Source organism: Hydra vulgaris, chromosome 04 (assembly GCF_038396675.1).
Source record: "Hydra vulgaris chromosome 04, alternate assembly HydraT2T_AEP".
In the NCBI taxonomy this organism is placed as follows: domain Eukaryota; kingdom Metazoa; phylum Cnidaria; class Hydrozoa; order Anthoathecata; family Hydridae; genus Hydra; species Hydra vulgaris.
The window spans coordinates 2477501-2495000 of NC_088923.1; the positions used below are offsets into that span (position 1 = coordinate 2477501).

Genomic DNA, 17500 nt, shown 5'->3' on the forward strand with positions numbered 1-17500 from the left:
TGCCCTGTACTTTCAAAAATTGATCTGTCCCTATTCTTAAAACTTTCAATTGGTTCTCACAAAACACTCTGTTAAATTTTTTCAAAATTGAATGAGATTTAGAGGGGCCACCTCAAGTCTGAAACTTGCAATGAGACCCTAAACAGAAGAAAAAAAAGTTTTTCAAATGTATGTCATGTTGGGTCTCAAAAGAAGCAAAATTTTATAAAAATTACAAAAATATCATTTTTTGTTAAAAATGACTTATAAATTTTTTTTGACAAAAACCATTAAAAAAATTTTAATTTATAATTTTTTGTTAAAAAATAATAATTTAAATGTAATAAAATTTAAAATAATAATTCCTCTGTAAAATTTTTATTATTTTTGAAATTTATATAAAATTTCGCTTCTTTTGAGATCCAACATGACATACATTTGAAAAACTTTTTTTTCTTCTGTTTAGGGTATCGTTGCAAGTTTCAGACTTAAGGTGGCCCCTCTAAATCTCATTCAATTTTGAAAAAATTTAACAGAGTGTTTTGTGAGAACCAATTGAAAGTTTTAAGAATAGGGACAGATCGATTTTTGAAAGTACGGGGCATTTGATGCACCCTAATGAAGATTGTAGAGCAAGATAATCATTGACAGAGGACTTAAAAGATTGTAAATTATATTTGAAGAAGGGGTGTGAGGCTGGTTAACAGATAAAATCTGTTTACCCCTTAAGTCTTTGCCTAGGAGGCCTTCTACAAGACAGTAGCCAGATGCGCTTAACATCTACCCAAGATGAGTTTTTTTATCGAGACACCATTTCTAGCCTTTATTCAACCAAGAGCCCCAAGACAGGGGGTGTATTAAGTTGGCTTCTCCTAGCCTTTGCCTAAAAAAGTATCCTACAAGACATGCAATAATGTAATAAAATAACTAAAAAGTGTTATATTAATTATTGTTAATTGTATAAACATTTACTTTTTCAAAAAGTTGCATGAAAAAAAAAAAGAAAACATTTTTAATTATTTCATGCTCTGTTAAGTTAAAAAAAGTTTTGAACAATTCTTTGTAAAAACAGAAACAAAAAAAATAAAGCAATTAAATAATTCTGTTGCAACGGAAGATTTAATTTAACTTTTAATTAAAAGTATTTAAAAAAAAATCTTTTAAAAAGTTTTTTAGAAAGACATAAAAAAATAGTTGCCAACAAATTATTATAATTAATTATCATAAAAAAAAGGAAAAAAAAGAAAAAAGAAATCAAATATAACATTTGTTAATTTACACAAAATACGCTTATTTTAAACAATCACTATAATTAAAATCACTATAATAATCATTATAATTACTTTTTTATTTTATTTGAAGCTTTTGCGAAAAATAACAACTGAAGAAAAGATCAACGATTAAAAGATATTTATAACGTAACAATTTTTTTAAATAGCATTTAAATTGTTAAAACACCAAAACTGCCATGGCCAAATTTAAAAGAAAAAATATTATAAGCGTGGTCAGTTACAGCATGCGATCACAGGCCATTTGTGTTCAAGCCTGGATATATAATTTTTTCCATTGTAACAACTATACACTATTAACTTATAAGTGCTTGTAAACAAAGAATGAATTGAAAAATCAAAATAGAATTTTTTTGTGTGTTTAAAAGGAAGATAAATTGTTTAAATAAGGTATAAATTTTGATTAATGGGAGTCATTTATAAAACTTTCAAACCAACCCTATAAAATACATACTCTCATGTTTCATATAATGTGGAGCTTTCTCTGGACCATTGATTGTTTTCTGTCTCTTTTATTTTTAATTTAATAACTCTTAATTTAAAAAAGATCTCCTGAATTGTCACAACAAGGCTTCTACTGAAGCCTTGATGAAACCCTGAAGCTTATCTCCTGAAGCCTTAATGACACAATCAATCCCCTCTTGGGAGTGTAATAGTATTAAAAATAACAAAAATAAAGTTATGTTTAAATATGTTTCATTAAAAATTGATTGCAAAATAAAATAACATATAACCTTTGTCTTACTGCATCTAACTTTTCGGGATCTTGAATAAGAACTTGCACTCCCATATGCATTTTAGATTTTTGTAAACTCATATCTAAGAGAGCAATGCGTGCTCCTACTATTTTCTTTGGCATACCTAAAACGAATACAAAATAAATTACTCTACTTCCACATAGTAACAACAATAAAAAAAAAAAATTAAAATTGTAAAAATGACTATAAAATGTTTTTGTTTAAAAAAAAAAAAAAAAAAAAACCTTCACAGGCCACAGTGCAATTAAGAGCATAACCAGGAACAGAAATTGTTTCCTTCATATTTCCACCATGAGCTTTTAAAATATTTATCGATTTAATAGGTACAATAGTCTGTCCTTTACTATCTGTCCTTTTTACAGCCAATGCAGCATCTAAAAGCATATTTGCAAAGAACTCTGAATCAACACCTACTAATTTCGAAGACATCGAAGTTTTTGCACAATTTAATATGGCTTCTCGATCAAGATCTGTTGTTTTGATAGCAAGATTTTCCTGAATATACTTACAAGCTTCTCTAAAATAACACAGAAAGATATAAACGAAATTCACAATTTTGTGGAGCTTGTTTTAAAATTTTATAATTATTGAAATAATTTAAGAAATTTAAATAACAAATAGACACGCAAAACCTCCTTCTTGGAAAAAATTTAAATAACTAACAGACACCCCCCCTCCTTCTTAGAAAAATGTATGCATGTTTGTATGTACGTGTATATATATATATATATATATATATTAGGGTGGTTCAAAAAAAAAGAACCATGTCAAAACCTATATGCTCTTGCTTTTTTGTGTTCCTTTTGCTCATAAAATAGGCTACAAAAAATATTTTTGGTGTAACGTATATTTTAGAACTGCCTTAAAGACCATGAAGTTTCATAATATGAGCTAATTTGAAATTTCGAGTCAAAAGTGAAAATACTTTGCACTTTTTGCTATTGAAATGCAATGGTAAATAAAATGTAAATATTTGATTGTTTAACTAAGTAGACAATAATTCGTAATAGTACAGTGATATTTGTATATTTGAGTTTGACCTATAGTGTTTTGTTTCAAGTTCGGTGTTTGTCACTACTGCAGTAGCCTTATCACTAACAGACAACTAACATCTATTTATGTTTGTTAAGTAGCGTAGCTTTCTTTGAGTTAGGAAAGCGTTTACGATGTTGTTCAACAACTTGAAACAGGTATTGCTTCTAATATTGTTTTAGTCAGCGAGGAATTATTTTAGTAAGTGATATTGTTAGATATTGTCTAATATTGTTTTAGTCAGGTAGGAATTGAACATAGTGGCTAAAGCAATGGCCCTCTGAGCGCTGTTATTGATTACTTTTAAAGATTCTGCAGTATTCTTACTAATGATAAACAACGGCAGTTCTGGCCACTTATCTACATCTTCTTACAGAAAGGAGGTGTCAATTTGAAGGACTTTAAATAACAGGTGGGATGCAGGTCCAATCTAATGATCATGAGTTTTTTAGCTGAGGTTTTCTTTTCCTGTATATCTGACTGAGCAATCTTCATTTCTTCTAGCTAGGTGCTCTTGTAGTCGACTCACCATTTTCTGCTTTGTGTTCAGCGTCACCATGACTGAGAAGAGGCTAAGAGGTACCATTTCTTTGCTTAAGTACCATAAATGACATCCAATTGTACTGGCAACCGCCTTAGCTACTGCATCATTAGTTGAGTGGTAGTCTGCAATGGCTCGAATGAAGTTCAGATCGTTACTCCGAGGCATTGCATCTATTTGGAGGTGAGATCCAAGCCTTCACATAATCAGTGTGACAAACAAACTGAATTCTAGGCAAGCATTGCTTTCATGCTTTGTCAGTTTGAATTGGTGTTGAAACAGAAAGATTTTCAAATTGTATAGCAACTTTGATATCCATCTCACGTGATGAAATACACCAGGAACTCTGAAACCAAAGTTCTTGGTAATCTTCTCTCGGAAGACATCCTTCTTGTCTGGCTAGAGCATTCTTTGCAAAAATGACCACATCATACTTGGGGTTGTCAAGACTGGCATTTAAACGACTATCCATACAAAACTTGTAACCACCTTGGTCTATTTGAGGCCAGAATACCTGAAAACGATAAAATAGTGTTACATTTAGACCAGATGTCGGACTAAACAATTTCATAAACACATACGACTTCAAGCACGTGTCTACAAGCAAGCCAGAGTAGATCTTTGCGTAACTTCTTCACCAGTAAAACACAAGATCCATTTAAACGACCTGTGTTAGATGCAGTTGTGTCGAATGATATTCCAGCAATCAGCTCCATCAGATTTCACTCCAGTAAAGTTGTAAATGTTGACTGTGCCACCTGCTCTCCTGTTTAACTTTGGGGATGGCAAGAAGTTTCTCAGTATGACAACCTGTTACCAGAATTACGATGCAGTTTTCTTTCTCTGGTCCACCACTGATGGCTGTAGTAGTTAACCATCAACATGGACGACCAAGGGGCCATCACCAGCAAATGAAGCCTTCATGCCGTCAGCTTGATGGGTTCGGTGCATTTTTCTGCTTTTATGACTACTACTAGTAGACAGTGGCAGGATAGTTACATCTTGGTTGCTGAAGGTTTGTGCTGCTACTGTGAGGATAAACGCAGCTTTTCTGTCGCTGATATTCATACGAGCACTGCTGCAACCTCAGGTGTTAAAACATGCTTAGCCGCTACTTTTGCACATTTTGGAGTTTTATCAAAGCTGGCCTGTTCTTCTCCAGATGCCTCATGAGAACTACTGAACAGACCTACTCCGGACGAAGTTGCAGATTTAGCAACACTGTTCTTTCTTCTTCTTTGGCTTGTCATTTTCCTTTTTGGACACTCTTTTCGCCTTCCTCTCTTTTTTCTTAGACAAGACGGTATCCACACCACCCATATTGTATTTCCTATCAGACTGCTGATTGATCAAAAAGAGTTTATCTTCTTCAATTGTAATCAAATTCATGCAATCATGATGATAAATGTCAAACAATACGTTGATAGACTGCTTAAACTCTGCTTCTCTGACCATTTGCTCAACAACTCTTCTACTTTTATTGTGACAGATTTTCTGATGATATTTCTCAGTTCAGTCGTTAGTACACTTGCTTTTGCCCAAATTTCACATAGCAATTACAAGTTTAACAGCTTCCTTTAGTGACAGTTTTTCATTCTTATAATGGTGAAAATAAACTCTTAAAACTTTATGAGTCATTGTCAGCCTTCGACTGTCAAATGCATCTTGTGGCTCACCAATTAAGAAAACAGTACTTACAGCACATGTTACAGCCATTGTTATTTTTTAACCTTTATAAAGTAAGCAAATAAAAATAGATCAGTATTATTAAGTAATTTTGAAAACAATGTCTAGTACCTTACTTTTAAATTGAATATTTGAGAAACTTATTGTGAAATTATAAATATCAGACGAGTGTGTAATTTACATAAAATATTTATTATTTATTTCACTGCATAGGATATTTAATATTTATAAATGTATTATGCTATTTTTGTAAATAAGTTTGTTGAGGCAGTACTAAACATAATAGTAGCCCAAAAAAATTTGACACATTTGCTACAGTGATATAAAGGAACACAAAAATGTATGAGCACTTGATTAGAAATAACTTTCATTCTTCGGCTATGGTATGCGAACCACCCTATATATATATATATATATATATATATATATATATATATATATATATATATATATATATATATATATATATATATATATATATATATGTATATATATATATATGTATATATATATGTATATATATATGTATATATATATATATGTATATATATATATATATGTATATATATATATATATGTATATATATATATATATATAAATATATATATATATATACATATATATATATACATGTATATATAAATATATATATATATATATATATATATATATATATATATATATATATATATATATATATATATATATATTTATATATATGGCTATTTCCACGATGGAAGAGATAAATTTTGTGTTTAAAAATTTCGTTTTTTAAAAGGTTTTATTTCTTTAATTATAGTTTAAACACCTTAAAATTATTGCTAAAATAAATTTTGAGTAGAAAATGTTTGAACCGAGTAGATAAATTTGATGAATGTTAGCAACTGTTTGTTCTTTTTATTATTCGAAAAAGTGAGTAAAATTTGAGGGCGAGTTATTGCAATATTTTAAACAAAACATATCCATATTTTTGTTTAGAAAGAATCTTTGAGATTACATATATGTCTTGAGTAACAAAGCTTTTACTCTTTAAAAATAATTCAAGTGTTTTTTTGTCACATACACATCTGCAAAAATTACGTTGTGTCACTGAACTAAAAGCTAAAAAAGTTTAATTATCGCAATGAAATTATGCTTTATGGCGAGGTTTTTTTAGAAATTATATATTTTAATGTAAACTTTTAATCATTACTAAAAGAAAAATTGGTCAAAAAGCGTTGTATTAACATATAGTTATAGTTTAAAAGCTGTTGCGTCACTGAACCCATCGACGGGATAATTAGCGTTTTATAAAATAGCGCGGTAAGGAAGTCAAAATATCATCCAAAAGTTCAGATTTCGTTGTGGGTTTTCAAATTTTTCAAATTCGAATAAATTTTTGCGTTTTAGTATTGGCTATTAGTAAATATTAGTAAACTTTTGGATTTATGTTAACATTTTCTTATAAAGTTGTAAACTTTTAAGAAATGGAATCAAAATTAGAAGTAAAAAAAAAACGTTATGCAGAATACCAAGCTAATTATGTTTCTCGGAATGCTGATAAAAAGAAAGAAATGTCCAGAATTAGATCTAAGAGATATCGAGAAAAAATGAAAGCCGATCCTAATAAAAAAGCAGCTTATGCTGCTAAAGCAAAATTAAGAGTTTTAAAAAGTCACGCATTAACAAGAAAACTTTTAAATCAATATCAAAGACCAAGCTCATCTTTTAAAAACGTTCAACAAAGAGGAAAAGCATTGAAAAAAGTTTTAAAAGCACTACTAACTTCAAAGGAGAAGCAATCTGAAATTCTTTCTATTCTTTCAAATAGCTCTGCTTGTAAAGATAATTCGGGTCTACCTCCAGCATGTTCAAAGCTGTATGGTCTTTCTGAAAGCGATGTTTTAGCAGTTGTAAACTTTTATAATGAAGATGAAGTTTCCCAAATATCACCAAACAAAAAAGATGTCACTTGAATTCAATTATCTGACAGAAAAGCAAACAATATTCATATACGTCATTTAAATTATACGCTAAAAGAAGCTTTCGAGTTATTCAAGGAAAAGCATCTGCACATAAAAATTGGACTCAGCAAATTATGCGACCTTCGTCCACGCAATGTAAAATCAGTTACAAAATTTCCGCATAATGTTTGTGTTTGTAGTTTGCATGAAAATATGCGATTTGCCTTCAATGCATTAACAAAATCAATTCAAGCGCCTTCAATCAAAGTTGGATCTGAAATGATAAATAACTTTGTTTGTGAACCGTACACATACGATTGCGCCTATGACAAATGCGCTGCATGCAAAGGTATGAAACATTTTGATAAACACTTGCAAACTGTTAATACATTTGGTTTCGAAGTATCCTGGGACGAGTGGAGAAAGCCTGAAATTAAAACATATGCAAACATTGAAAAAATTTCAAAAAAGTCTACTGTAACAGAACTCATCCAACACATCAGCGGTGCGTGATAAGTTCGTTAAACACGCATTTGTAAAGAAAAACCAATCAACAATTTTTAATAAACTGAAGGAGGTTTCAATAAGTTTTAATTCTGAAATTGCGGTAATCCAAGTTGACTGGGCTGAAAACGCTAGGTGTTTCTATCAAAATGAGCCACAAGCGGCTCATTTTGGTCAAAATCAAGTTTCTATCATGACCCTAGCAGTCTGGAACATTGAGTTAAAAACATTTGCCATAGTTTCAGATTCAACTGATCATACTAAGTCTTCCGTTATACCGTACATTGACAAAATCCTTCACTTTATTCCTGATTAAGTCAAAGAAGTACACATGTTCAGCAATAATGCCACTTCTCAGTTCAAAAACAAAAGCATTATAAAATTCTTCTGGCATGTTTGTAACATAATTATTACAAGAATATATACATGACAAGCGCCATTTATTGCGCTGTGAAAATTTATTTAGGCGAGCGTTGTCTGGATTTTCACTTTAGGATTTTTATTTATTTGATAAAAAATTTGACAAAGAGTTATAAAAGTTTCTACTGCTTATAAAAAATGTTTTATATTTTCTTATTGTAATAGAATTCAGGCATTTTAAGAATTATTACAACAGTTAAAAATTCAACAATAAAAGCGAATAATATATTTAAAGTAAATAATGTATAAAATATATAATTCATTACATAAAATAAAAATTATTACACAATAATTTTAAGTGTAATAATTTTATATTTTATTAGTTGAACATCTTATATTTTATCAATATAATTTAGAGTGTAATAATTTTATATTTATCAGTTAGTCCAATCTAATCAAAACCATGTGCATTTTAATCGGTGCTCATTTTAAATTTTTTTTTTTGTGCAACAAAAGTGCCTCTTAAAAAGCATAGCAGATTATTATGCAACTAATTTATATTTTTTTATAAAAAATGACTTTTTATTTTTCATTATAGTTGCAATGATAATTGAGGAGTGAACATGTAAAACCAGACAAGTCCACTCCTAACATTTTACGTGCATTTAGTGCCCCAAGAATTGTAGACATGTTCTATGCGTCTTCAAATAGGTCAGACGTGCATAAACAGACAGGACCTTGAGATAAAGCGTGATAAAAATCGTTGATTTCTACAGAATCAGACAAGTCCTTTCTTCGATTCCATTTTTAAACGTGCTGAACCAGACAGATTGGGAATGAGTATGGAACAAGTATTGACCAATCACAGCACATGATTATTACATCAGTTTGCTAAATAAAGCAACACAGTCAACGATAACAACTTTTAAAATGGCAGTGCTCATTGCAAGTGCTGATATTAATGATGTTGATAATGAGGGTGTGGAAGTATTTGCGGCGAATCAGGGGTCCAGAAAACAGAAAAGTAATGGTAGAAATCGGTTAAAAGCAAAATAGAGAAGGTATGCAACTTTTGTCATGATTTAAAATGAATAGTATCTTACACTAATCTTGCTTACACTAATCTTGCTTATGGCATTGTGAAGGTACAGGGTCAGTCCACCCCTTGATTTTTTTTGCTCTGGGCTATCTCGCCCCAATTTGCAAAGTGGTTATATCCTATATTGGGTTATAACCCAAATAATTTACATTACTATAAACTTCACACTATAAACATGCAGAGTTCAAGCCTTTGCTGTTTTTAGAGTCGAAAAATGCATTGCAGCAGAGAGCTATGACTAAATTGTTTGAAAAGTTCTTCCCTACCCACCTCCTCGGTCCCCTCTATAATAATTGAATAACCAAACCAAACCTTAACCTAAACCTAAGCTACCAGTAGTAACTTTCTCTAATCAAACCTTCACCACTCTTAACCTCACCATAACTCTAGGGAATGCAAATTTTGACGAAAATAAAATAATCTGAATTCTTTAATGTCTATAAAATTAATAAAAATAACTTATTTGAGATAATACATTATTATTTATTCCATAAAAAATACTTTCTTTAAAAATAAAAATGGAAAATAAAATTATACCAAATTCAATTAGTACAGAAACAGAAACAATATGGTATATCATTTAATAATAAAAATATAAAATTTTTGTTTTATTTGCCTAAAATATGCCTTGAACGCAGAGATCACTTGAAGCTGTGTCTTCGAGTCTTGTTCAAACTTTTGTAAGTTACCAACAATTGAGAAGACTCGCTCAGACTCCATGCTCGATGGCGGAATCAAAATCAAATATGAGTAGAAGGGCTCTAATATTTTGCCATGAACACCATTCTTTTCAAAGAATTTCATTTTAGATTTGATTTTTGAAATTAAGCTCTTATTTATTATTTGTTGAGTTGAGTTGGACATTATGTCGGACGATAAATTCAGTTGAATTTTGTACTCCAACTTTTGCATTAATATAAAGGGCAGCTCGCCTGAGGAAGTTTTCATGCTAGTTTTAAATATCAATCCTTGTGCAAAGTTTTCAATAACTTTGGCTTTTGTTTTTTTTCAAAGATCTAGTGAAAGATGCATGAACCTCACTTTTTCCGCCATTGCGTAAATATTGAAGAGTTCCAGACACATTAGTTCATCTTTAGCTTATTCGGTCTTCTAACTTCTTTAATTTCAATGAAAGTTCATCAGATCCAAAATTCTCGAGCATAAAAGAAAATGCCGCATCAACAGTAAGCTTCACTGAGAGAAGTGCAGAGATAATGTTTTTAATCGACCAAAAATTCAGCATCTAGAATAACAATATCAGATGAAATGTCAATCAATGCTTTTCTAACACAGCTTTTTAGCTTGTTAAACCTTTCAAGCATTTCGACTAAGCTATCTCATCTAGTTCTAATGTCCATAATAAGTTTCAATTGTTTTCCAAATTCTTGGTTCACGTATACTTAAAGAATATCATTTGATGTTCTCAAAAAACGAAATTTTATTGCAATCAAACTAACTTTTTTGATGAGAAAACAAAATCCAGATTTTTTTAGTCTCAGTTTCATTATAAGTTTGTTCAATCAAGCAAACAATTTCATCTTCAATATATTCCTCATCTGATTCATCGAAGTCACTTACTTGATCTTCTACAATAATATTTTCTGTATATGTGTGAGCCACCAATTCAGTTGTATTCGAATTATTATACAGAACATGAATTACAGCTAAATGTATCGCAAAGCACAACTGCTGATTACATGGTAAAAGCTGTCTAACTTTTTGAATCACAGCTGCCCCATCAGTTGTTAGAGACGTAATATCTTTATCGATATTTAGATTGTTGTCTTGCATTGTGGTTTTCAGAGCTGTAATGTATATCTCTGCAGGGAAATGTTCTTAAACAGGTACTAAACCTAAATTCCAAAAATTTTTCTTGCCATTCACATTTAAATAACATCGGTTTCTTGAAGATGTCCATTCATCTAGAGTTAAGCAAAATCTTGTTCCATCTTCTTTTATAAATTTATAAAATCCTGCATCATTTTAGCCCGCATTTTTTGTGTGTATTCTAAAACCATTTTGCAAATCGAGTTTGATAATACATAATCTCGAGTGCCTCTAGCCAAAAACAAATTTCTCAAATCGAAAGACATACATAAAACTTTGAATGGCATATTATCTAAGACACACATTCCTGATACCTTGTATTTAATTCCTCAGCCAATACTCTCGTAGTAAAATTTGCATGGATACCAATGATTTCACGGACTTTTTCCACCAATTCAGCACAATTACTAGCTTCTGGACGACCTGGCCTCAGATCGTTATTTAAATCTTCACGACCATTTTTAAATCGTGTATAAACTTGAGTACGACTCATACAATCATCACCATAAACTTTTTTCATCAATTCGTATGTCTCCGCAAATTTTTTTTCAAGTTTAACACAAAATTTTATATTCGCTCTTTGTTCCATTTTCGTTTTGTAACATTAGGACTCGTTTTTCTTTTATTGAAATGGCTGTAACTTTCACATCTGTCATCCGATTTACATGAATGTAGGTGCGTTTGAAAGAGGATGAATGCATCTTTTTCATGCTGCAAATTATCAATGGATGGCGCTGCATGTTATATGATTTAAATACGAAGTTCGGTTATTTTTGGGACACACAGTATATTATCTGTTTTATGTGTGTGTCTATATATATAAACCTTAACCCTGAGGAATATATATCTATCTACTATATCACTTTTAAAGCTTTGTTGTGTTTTAGTTCAATTTTTAAAGACTTTTTTTGTGTTAGGATTTCTTTCTTTTTTATAGTAAATTTTTTATTTATAAATTTTTAAATTTTTATAGCAAATAAATTTTAAATTTATTTTAAATATTTTTTGTAATTATCTCCACTGTAACTTTTTTTGCAAATAATTATAAGTTAAACAGTTTTTTTTTGGCATGTTCAGGAAGCGGGTTATCACCCTCTGTTCCTGCCAAGTGCATGCATGCATGTATGTAAGTATGTAAACATACATGCATGTATGTAAAGAAGTGATGCCACACTGACTGAGGGTTTAGAATGGGTCACAAACCTTTTCTTTCATTACTATTTTTCTTTCTTCTGAAAACCCTGCATGCTATAAAGATAAGCAAAATTAGTAAGCATATGCTTACCTAAACATGCTATAGTATATATATATATATTATATATATGTGACATCAGAGTGTTTATCTAAACTAGCAATTTAAGTTATTTATATAATATATTTATAACTTAAATTGCTAGTTTAGATGAGCACTCTGATGTCACACTGAAATAGCCTGCTTCCGGGGGCCTAAGTACATACATCAACTGACAAATAGCCTGACTCGCAGCGGAGTGCTGCTACATCGAATAAGGGTTTGGGATGGGGCAGCAATCTTTTCTTTGTATTTTTTCTTTTTCTAAAAACGCTGTATGCTATAAAGATAAGCAAAAATAGTGACCAAATGTTCATCTAAACCAGTTATAGAAGATATATATATATATATATATATATATATATATATATATATATATATATATATATATATACATACATATATATACATATTATATATATATATATATATATATATATATATATATATATATATATATATATATATATATATATATATATATATATATTTAGCTGCTTTAGCTGAAACATCACTAATCTATTACTAATAATATCAATCTGAAACAGATTGAGTTTCAGAACATCTTGACATCATGCTACCAGTTTAACGGTAAATAGCAATTGTTCAAACATAAGGTTTGAACAATTTCTATTTACCTTAGGTTAATTATAAAAACTTGAGTTAAGGTAAATTATAAAAACTTATTAAATAATTGCTATTTACATTTCTTACAAACTGTGATAACAATGCATTCTATTGTTGAAGACTTGATTAAGGTCAAATATTTACCATAATGCAATACTTAAATTGAATACTATTATCAAGTACTAAACTTGACTCGTGTAAACAAAATTTTTTAAATCAGAAATAAGCAATAATTTATTTTTAAACACCAAAAGTTAGATTGATAAGGAGATAAAACTTGTATTAAAGTTATTTTAAAGCCAGCATCAAGTTGGCAAAATGTATTAGAACAGAGCACATTTCGAAGAAGTTGAGTGTGTGTACACTTATCAAATTTTCACTAACCAAAAAGACTAAAGGTATTCATGACTATATTAAAATCTTTCTGAAAACAGTATTTATTCATTTAAAAGAACTTTTTAGCATAACAGTGTTTTGGTAATTTTTAAAGACTTTTTTTGTGTTGGGATTTCTTTCCTTTTTAGAGTAAATACTGGCCGATGATGATACTGGTGAATGGGAAAAGACCGATACTGATACCCATACTGATGAATTAACTAATTATTAAAATTTTGAAAATATAAAACCATACAACTTTAAACCATGTAATCTTTGTCATGGAATCAATAGTTGTAAACAAATAATTGAACCCAAATCAGAGTCAAATCATTAATTTAAAAGATATTAGAAAAACTCATTTAAAAAAATATAAGTTTTTTAAATTTTTTTTACAATAAAAGGAAAACTTAAAAAAAAAACAAATAAAATTTTAGAGAAGCGCTTTTTATTTTGATAAAAAAAAAAAAGGTACTATCATAAGCAGTTTACTTAGAATTTTTTATTATATTATTTGTAATTTAGATATCTAAACAACAACCATATGTTGTTTAGATATCTAAATTATTTTTAGATAATTAAGTTGTTTTTAGAATAATTTTATTTTGTGGTGTTCAACCCCTGCCATTTCCCAGGTAGTACGAGGCTCAACTTGTTTGTCAGCGCAGCAGCCTTTTTCGTCAAGGTTTGCGTTTTGGAGTTATAAAGTTGAGAGAGGGTTATAACCATAATTCAAGTAGCCTCCTCCACTGGAATGGTCTTCATGGGATTGGGAAGGTGAATTGAAATAAATTAAAAAAAAAAGCATATATAAAAATATTGTACTTGAACACACATAGATAACAATGCTTAAATAGGTTACTTTAAAGTATAACAATAGAACAACACAAAATAAAATTATTCTAAAAGCAACATTATGGTAATCAAAACTTAAGTAAACATGTAAACATCATCTAAAGAATGAACAATATTGTCTGTAAACAAAAAAACAAAGTAAAAATAAACAATTTCTAAAAAAAAATTTAAGTAATGCATAAAGTTTAGTTTATTTATTATTTAATTATTATCATAATGCAGGATAAAAATATTAAAATGCCATTGGTTAGAAAATCGATAAATTAATAAAAAAAGGCAGATGCCGATTTTGCAAAAAGAGGCAGATTAAGCTGATGCCGATTAATCGCTACATCACTAACTAATATATATATATATATATATATATATATATATATATATATATATATATATATATATATATATATATATATATATATATATGTATATATATATATATACATATATATATATATATATATATATATATATATATATATATATATACACACACACACATATATATATACACATATATATACACATATATATGCATATATATATACATATATATACATACATATATATATATACACATATATATACACATACATACACATATATATGCATATATATATATACATATATACATATATGTACATGCATATATATATATATATATATATATATATATATATATATATATATATATATATATATATATATATATATATTAGGGCTGTCCAAAAAAATTTTTTTTTTCAGATTTGATTGCATAGTTGTTTATTTTGTGCCATTTGACATAGTAATTAACTGTGCAAAAAATCTTTCCAATCAGATAATGTTTAGGGGGTGCTCAATGACCATAAAGTTTTACGAAAAATGTGAAAAACATGAAAAAAGTAACAAAGTTCCACAAATTTCTAAAACCCGGTTAATTAGATTTTTCAGATTTGATCAGTTTTAATTATCTCTAAATATTAAATTCTGAATACAAATTACAATCCACATCCACTTTAGACTGGTTTATTAGCAGAGAAATTAATGAAATAAAATACTGCAATACGACTAAAGTTCTGCGGTTTTTATTATATCAGAATTTTTCCAAAATAAAACACTAGGATTTTTGACTCTTTGTCATTGATTAAAATACGAATTATAAACAAAAAAACATATGAGCAATTAACATTTAATTATCGTAATGTTATAGTTCGTGCAATGTTAATGCTAGCATCTGGTACTCGCTTTCTGTGATCCTCAACCACCTGAATTAACCTCTGCATTTCAGATTCATTCCTTGTAATCGATTCATTAAACATCGACATTAAAGCCACAGATCGTTCGGCAGCATCATTTACTACTTTCAATGAATATACTAAATTTTTTCCTTCTTGGTATTCTGGGGAATCATTCAAGGTAGCTGGATCGTTGTTGAACAGAAAATCAATATCAACCTTCATTGACCGCAACGCACTTGCTGAAACTGATGTCACCAGCATGTCCAGAGATTTCTTCTCTAGACTTTCAATGTTCTTTAATTTGATCAACCTTTCAGACCAGTTCTCACCGTGAAATTTCATGTTGGAAATCATTTTTCGCTTCTCTTCCGTTTGAAGTTTGTTTGAAAACAAAGCTAGTGGGACCAATTCTGGTGAAAGGTACCACAAATGGTTTTGAAAGTTCTTGACTGCTGCTTCGGAAATCGTTTTATTCACAACTGCAAACTGCTTAAGTTGCTGAAACAGAAACAAGTCATTAACTGGAGCATCGCTGGCATTTGTGCATGATATCCAAGATTTTACATAAACCAGACTAGCAAATAAGCAAAATTCACAGAGATTTTTTTCCTCTTTTGTGGTCAACTTGAACTCTTCACGAAATAAATAAATCTTAAAACAATAAATAACCTTGGCCATCCAGCGAGCCATGTGATAAGCACCAGGGATCTTGAAATGATAATTTTTCTCTTCTTGATCAGGCAGTTTTCCAAGTATTAACAGACAGAGATCCATGATTTCTTTGTATTCATCCCTTGGCATTTTAACATGCAGGTTTTCTTTGAGGAATGCAATCACTTCATTTTGTAGTTCTTGCACCAGGGGTATTTTCATTCGAATGTCATCCAGAGGTTTAAAATTTCCTTGATTAACTTTGGGCCAATATTGCTGAAATCTCTGGAAAAGAGGTATGTTGGGACCAGATGATGGTCCAAATAGTGATCCAAACACTCCTGCTACTATGATCTCATGAACATGGTGTCTGCAAGCGAAATATAACAAATTTCTACCTATATGTTTCTCTAGAACTACACATGCACCATTTTTGGAGCCAGTGTTAGAGGCTGTAGTATCAAAACTCATTCCAATAACATCACCAATTATGTCCCAGAAATTAAGCAGATGAATAACTGCTTTTGCTTGGGCTTCTCCAGTTCCAGCTGATAGTTTTGCTATTCCAAGTATTTTGTCAACATTGTGACCTGTCACACCTACAGATAGCCGGTCAACATTTGCTTTAGGGGCTGCAGAATTTGTACGATCTATCATCAGTTTGCCATCCGAGTGGACGATTAATGGTGGTTTGTCCAAATCGCAGAATTCAGTTCGAACAGTGGCTTCAATATTTGATCGATGATAGGTTCGTTTTCTAAGGACTGTAGAACGTGACAATGATCCATCATCGAGGTTCTGTCCACCAGCCCTTGCAATTGCTGCTGCTAGTATAGTAAATTTTGTGTCAGATAGATTAATTCTGTCTAATGTTGATGAAACATCAGGCGAGTCAAGAATTGTATCTAAGATACATTGTCGTTTTGGAGTACTTGCTAAACTTGATTCAGCTGACCCTGAAGAACTTGCTTTACTGACTTGTTGTCTGTAATAAACAGGGATTTTTATCTCAAAATCTCTATCAACCATTTTGTCATTATCAACAGCATCGTTATCGTTGTCATCACTATAACTTTCGTCATGTAAAGGTTCAATAACAGGAACTATTGCACTCGCACCAGATTGTCTTTGCTCTTCTCTTAGCTTTCGTTCTCTCTCTGCTTGTTTCCTTGCTTCATTTCTTTCTTCTAATTTTGAAAGTTCTTTGTCCTCTCCAAACATCACCATTTTTCTCTGACATCTCTGATCCAATAAAAATTCTTTATCTTCTTCAATTCTGATCATGGTTTCAGCATCCTTGTGGGCAATGTCAAAAAGTAGGCCAATGGTGTCTGTAAATGATTTCTCTCTCGATTTCTGAGAATCTGAAAATCTGGATTTTTTTATTAATTTAAATTCCTGGACTAAAGTTTTCAACTTTAAGACTACATTCGGATGAAATGCTGTCGGAATACGGGCTTTATTC

At 30.1% G+C, this 17500-nt stretch overlaps 1 protein-coding gene across 1 annotated transcript in view; it reads right to left on the reverse strand.

Moving 5' to 3' along the window:
* Positions 1–17500, reverse strand: part of LOC100210318 (T-complex protein 1 subunit alpha) — a 46328-nt gene that overhangs the window by 16096 nt on the left and 12732 nt on the right. Inside the window, exons 5-6 of the mRNA XM_065795258.1 lie at positions 2251–2543; positions 2003–2129 (exon numbers count right to left, since the gene is read on the reverse strand). Coding sequence (XP_065651330.1) covers positions 2003–2129; positions 2251–2543 — 420 coding nt within the window. The remainder of the gene's footprint in view (positions 1–2002; positions 2130–2250; positions 2544–17500) is intronic.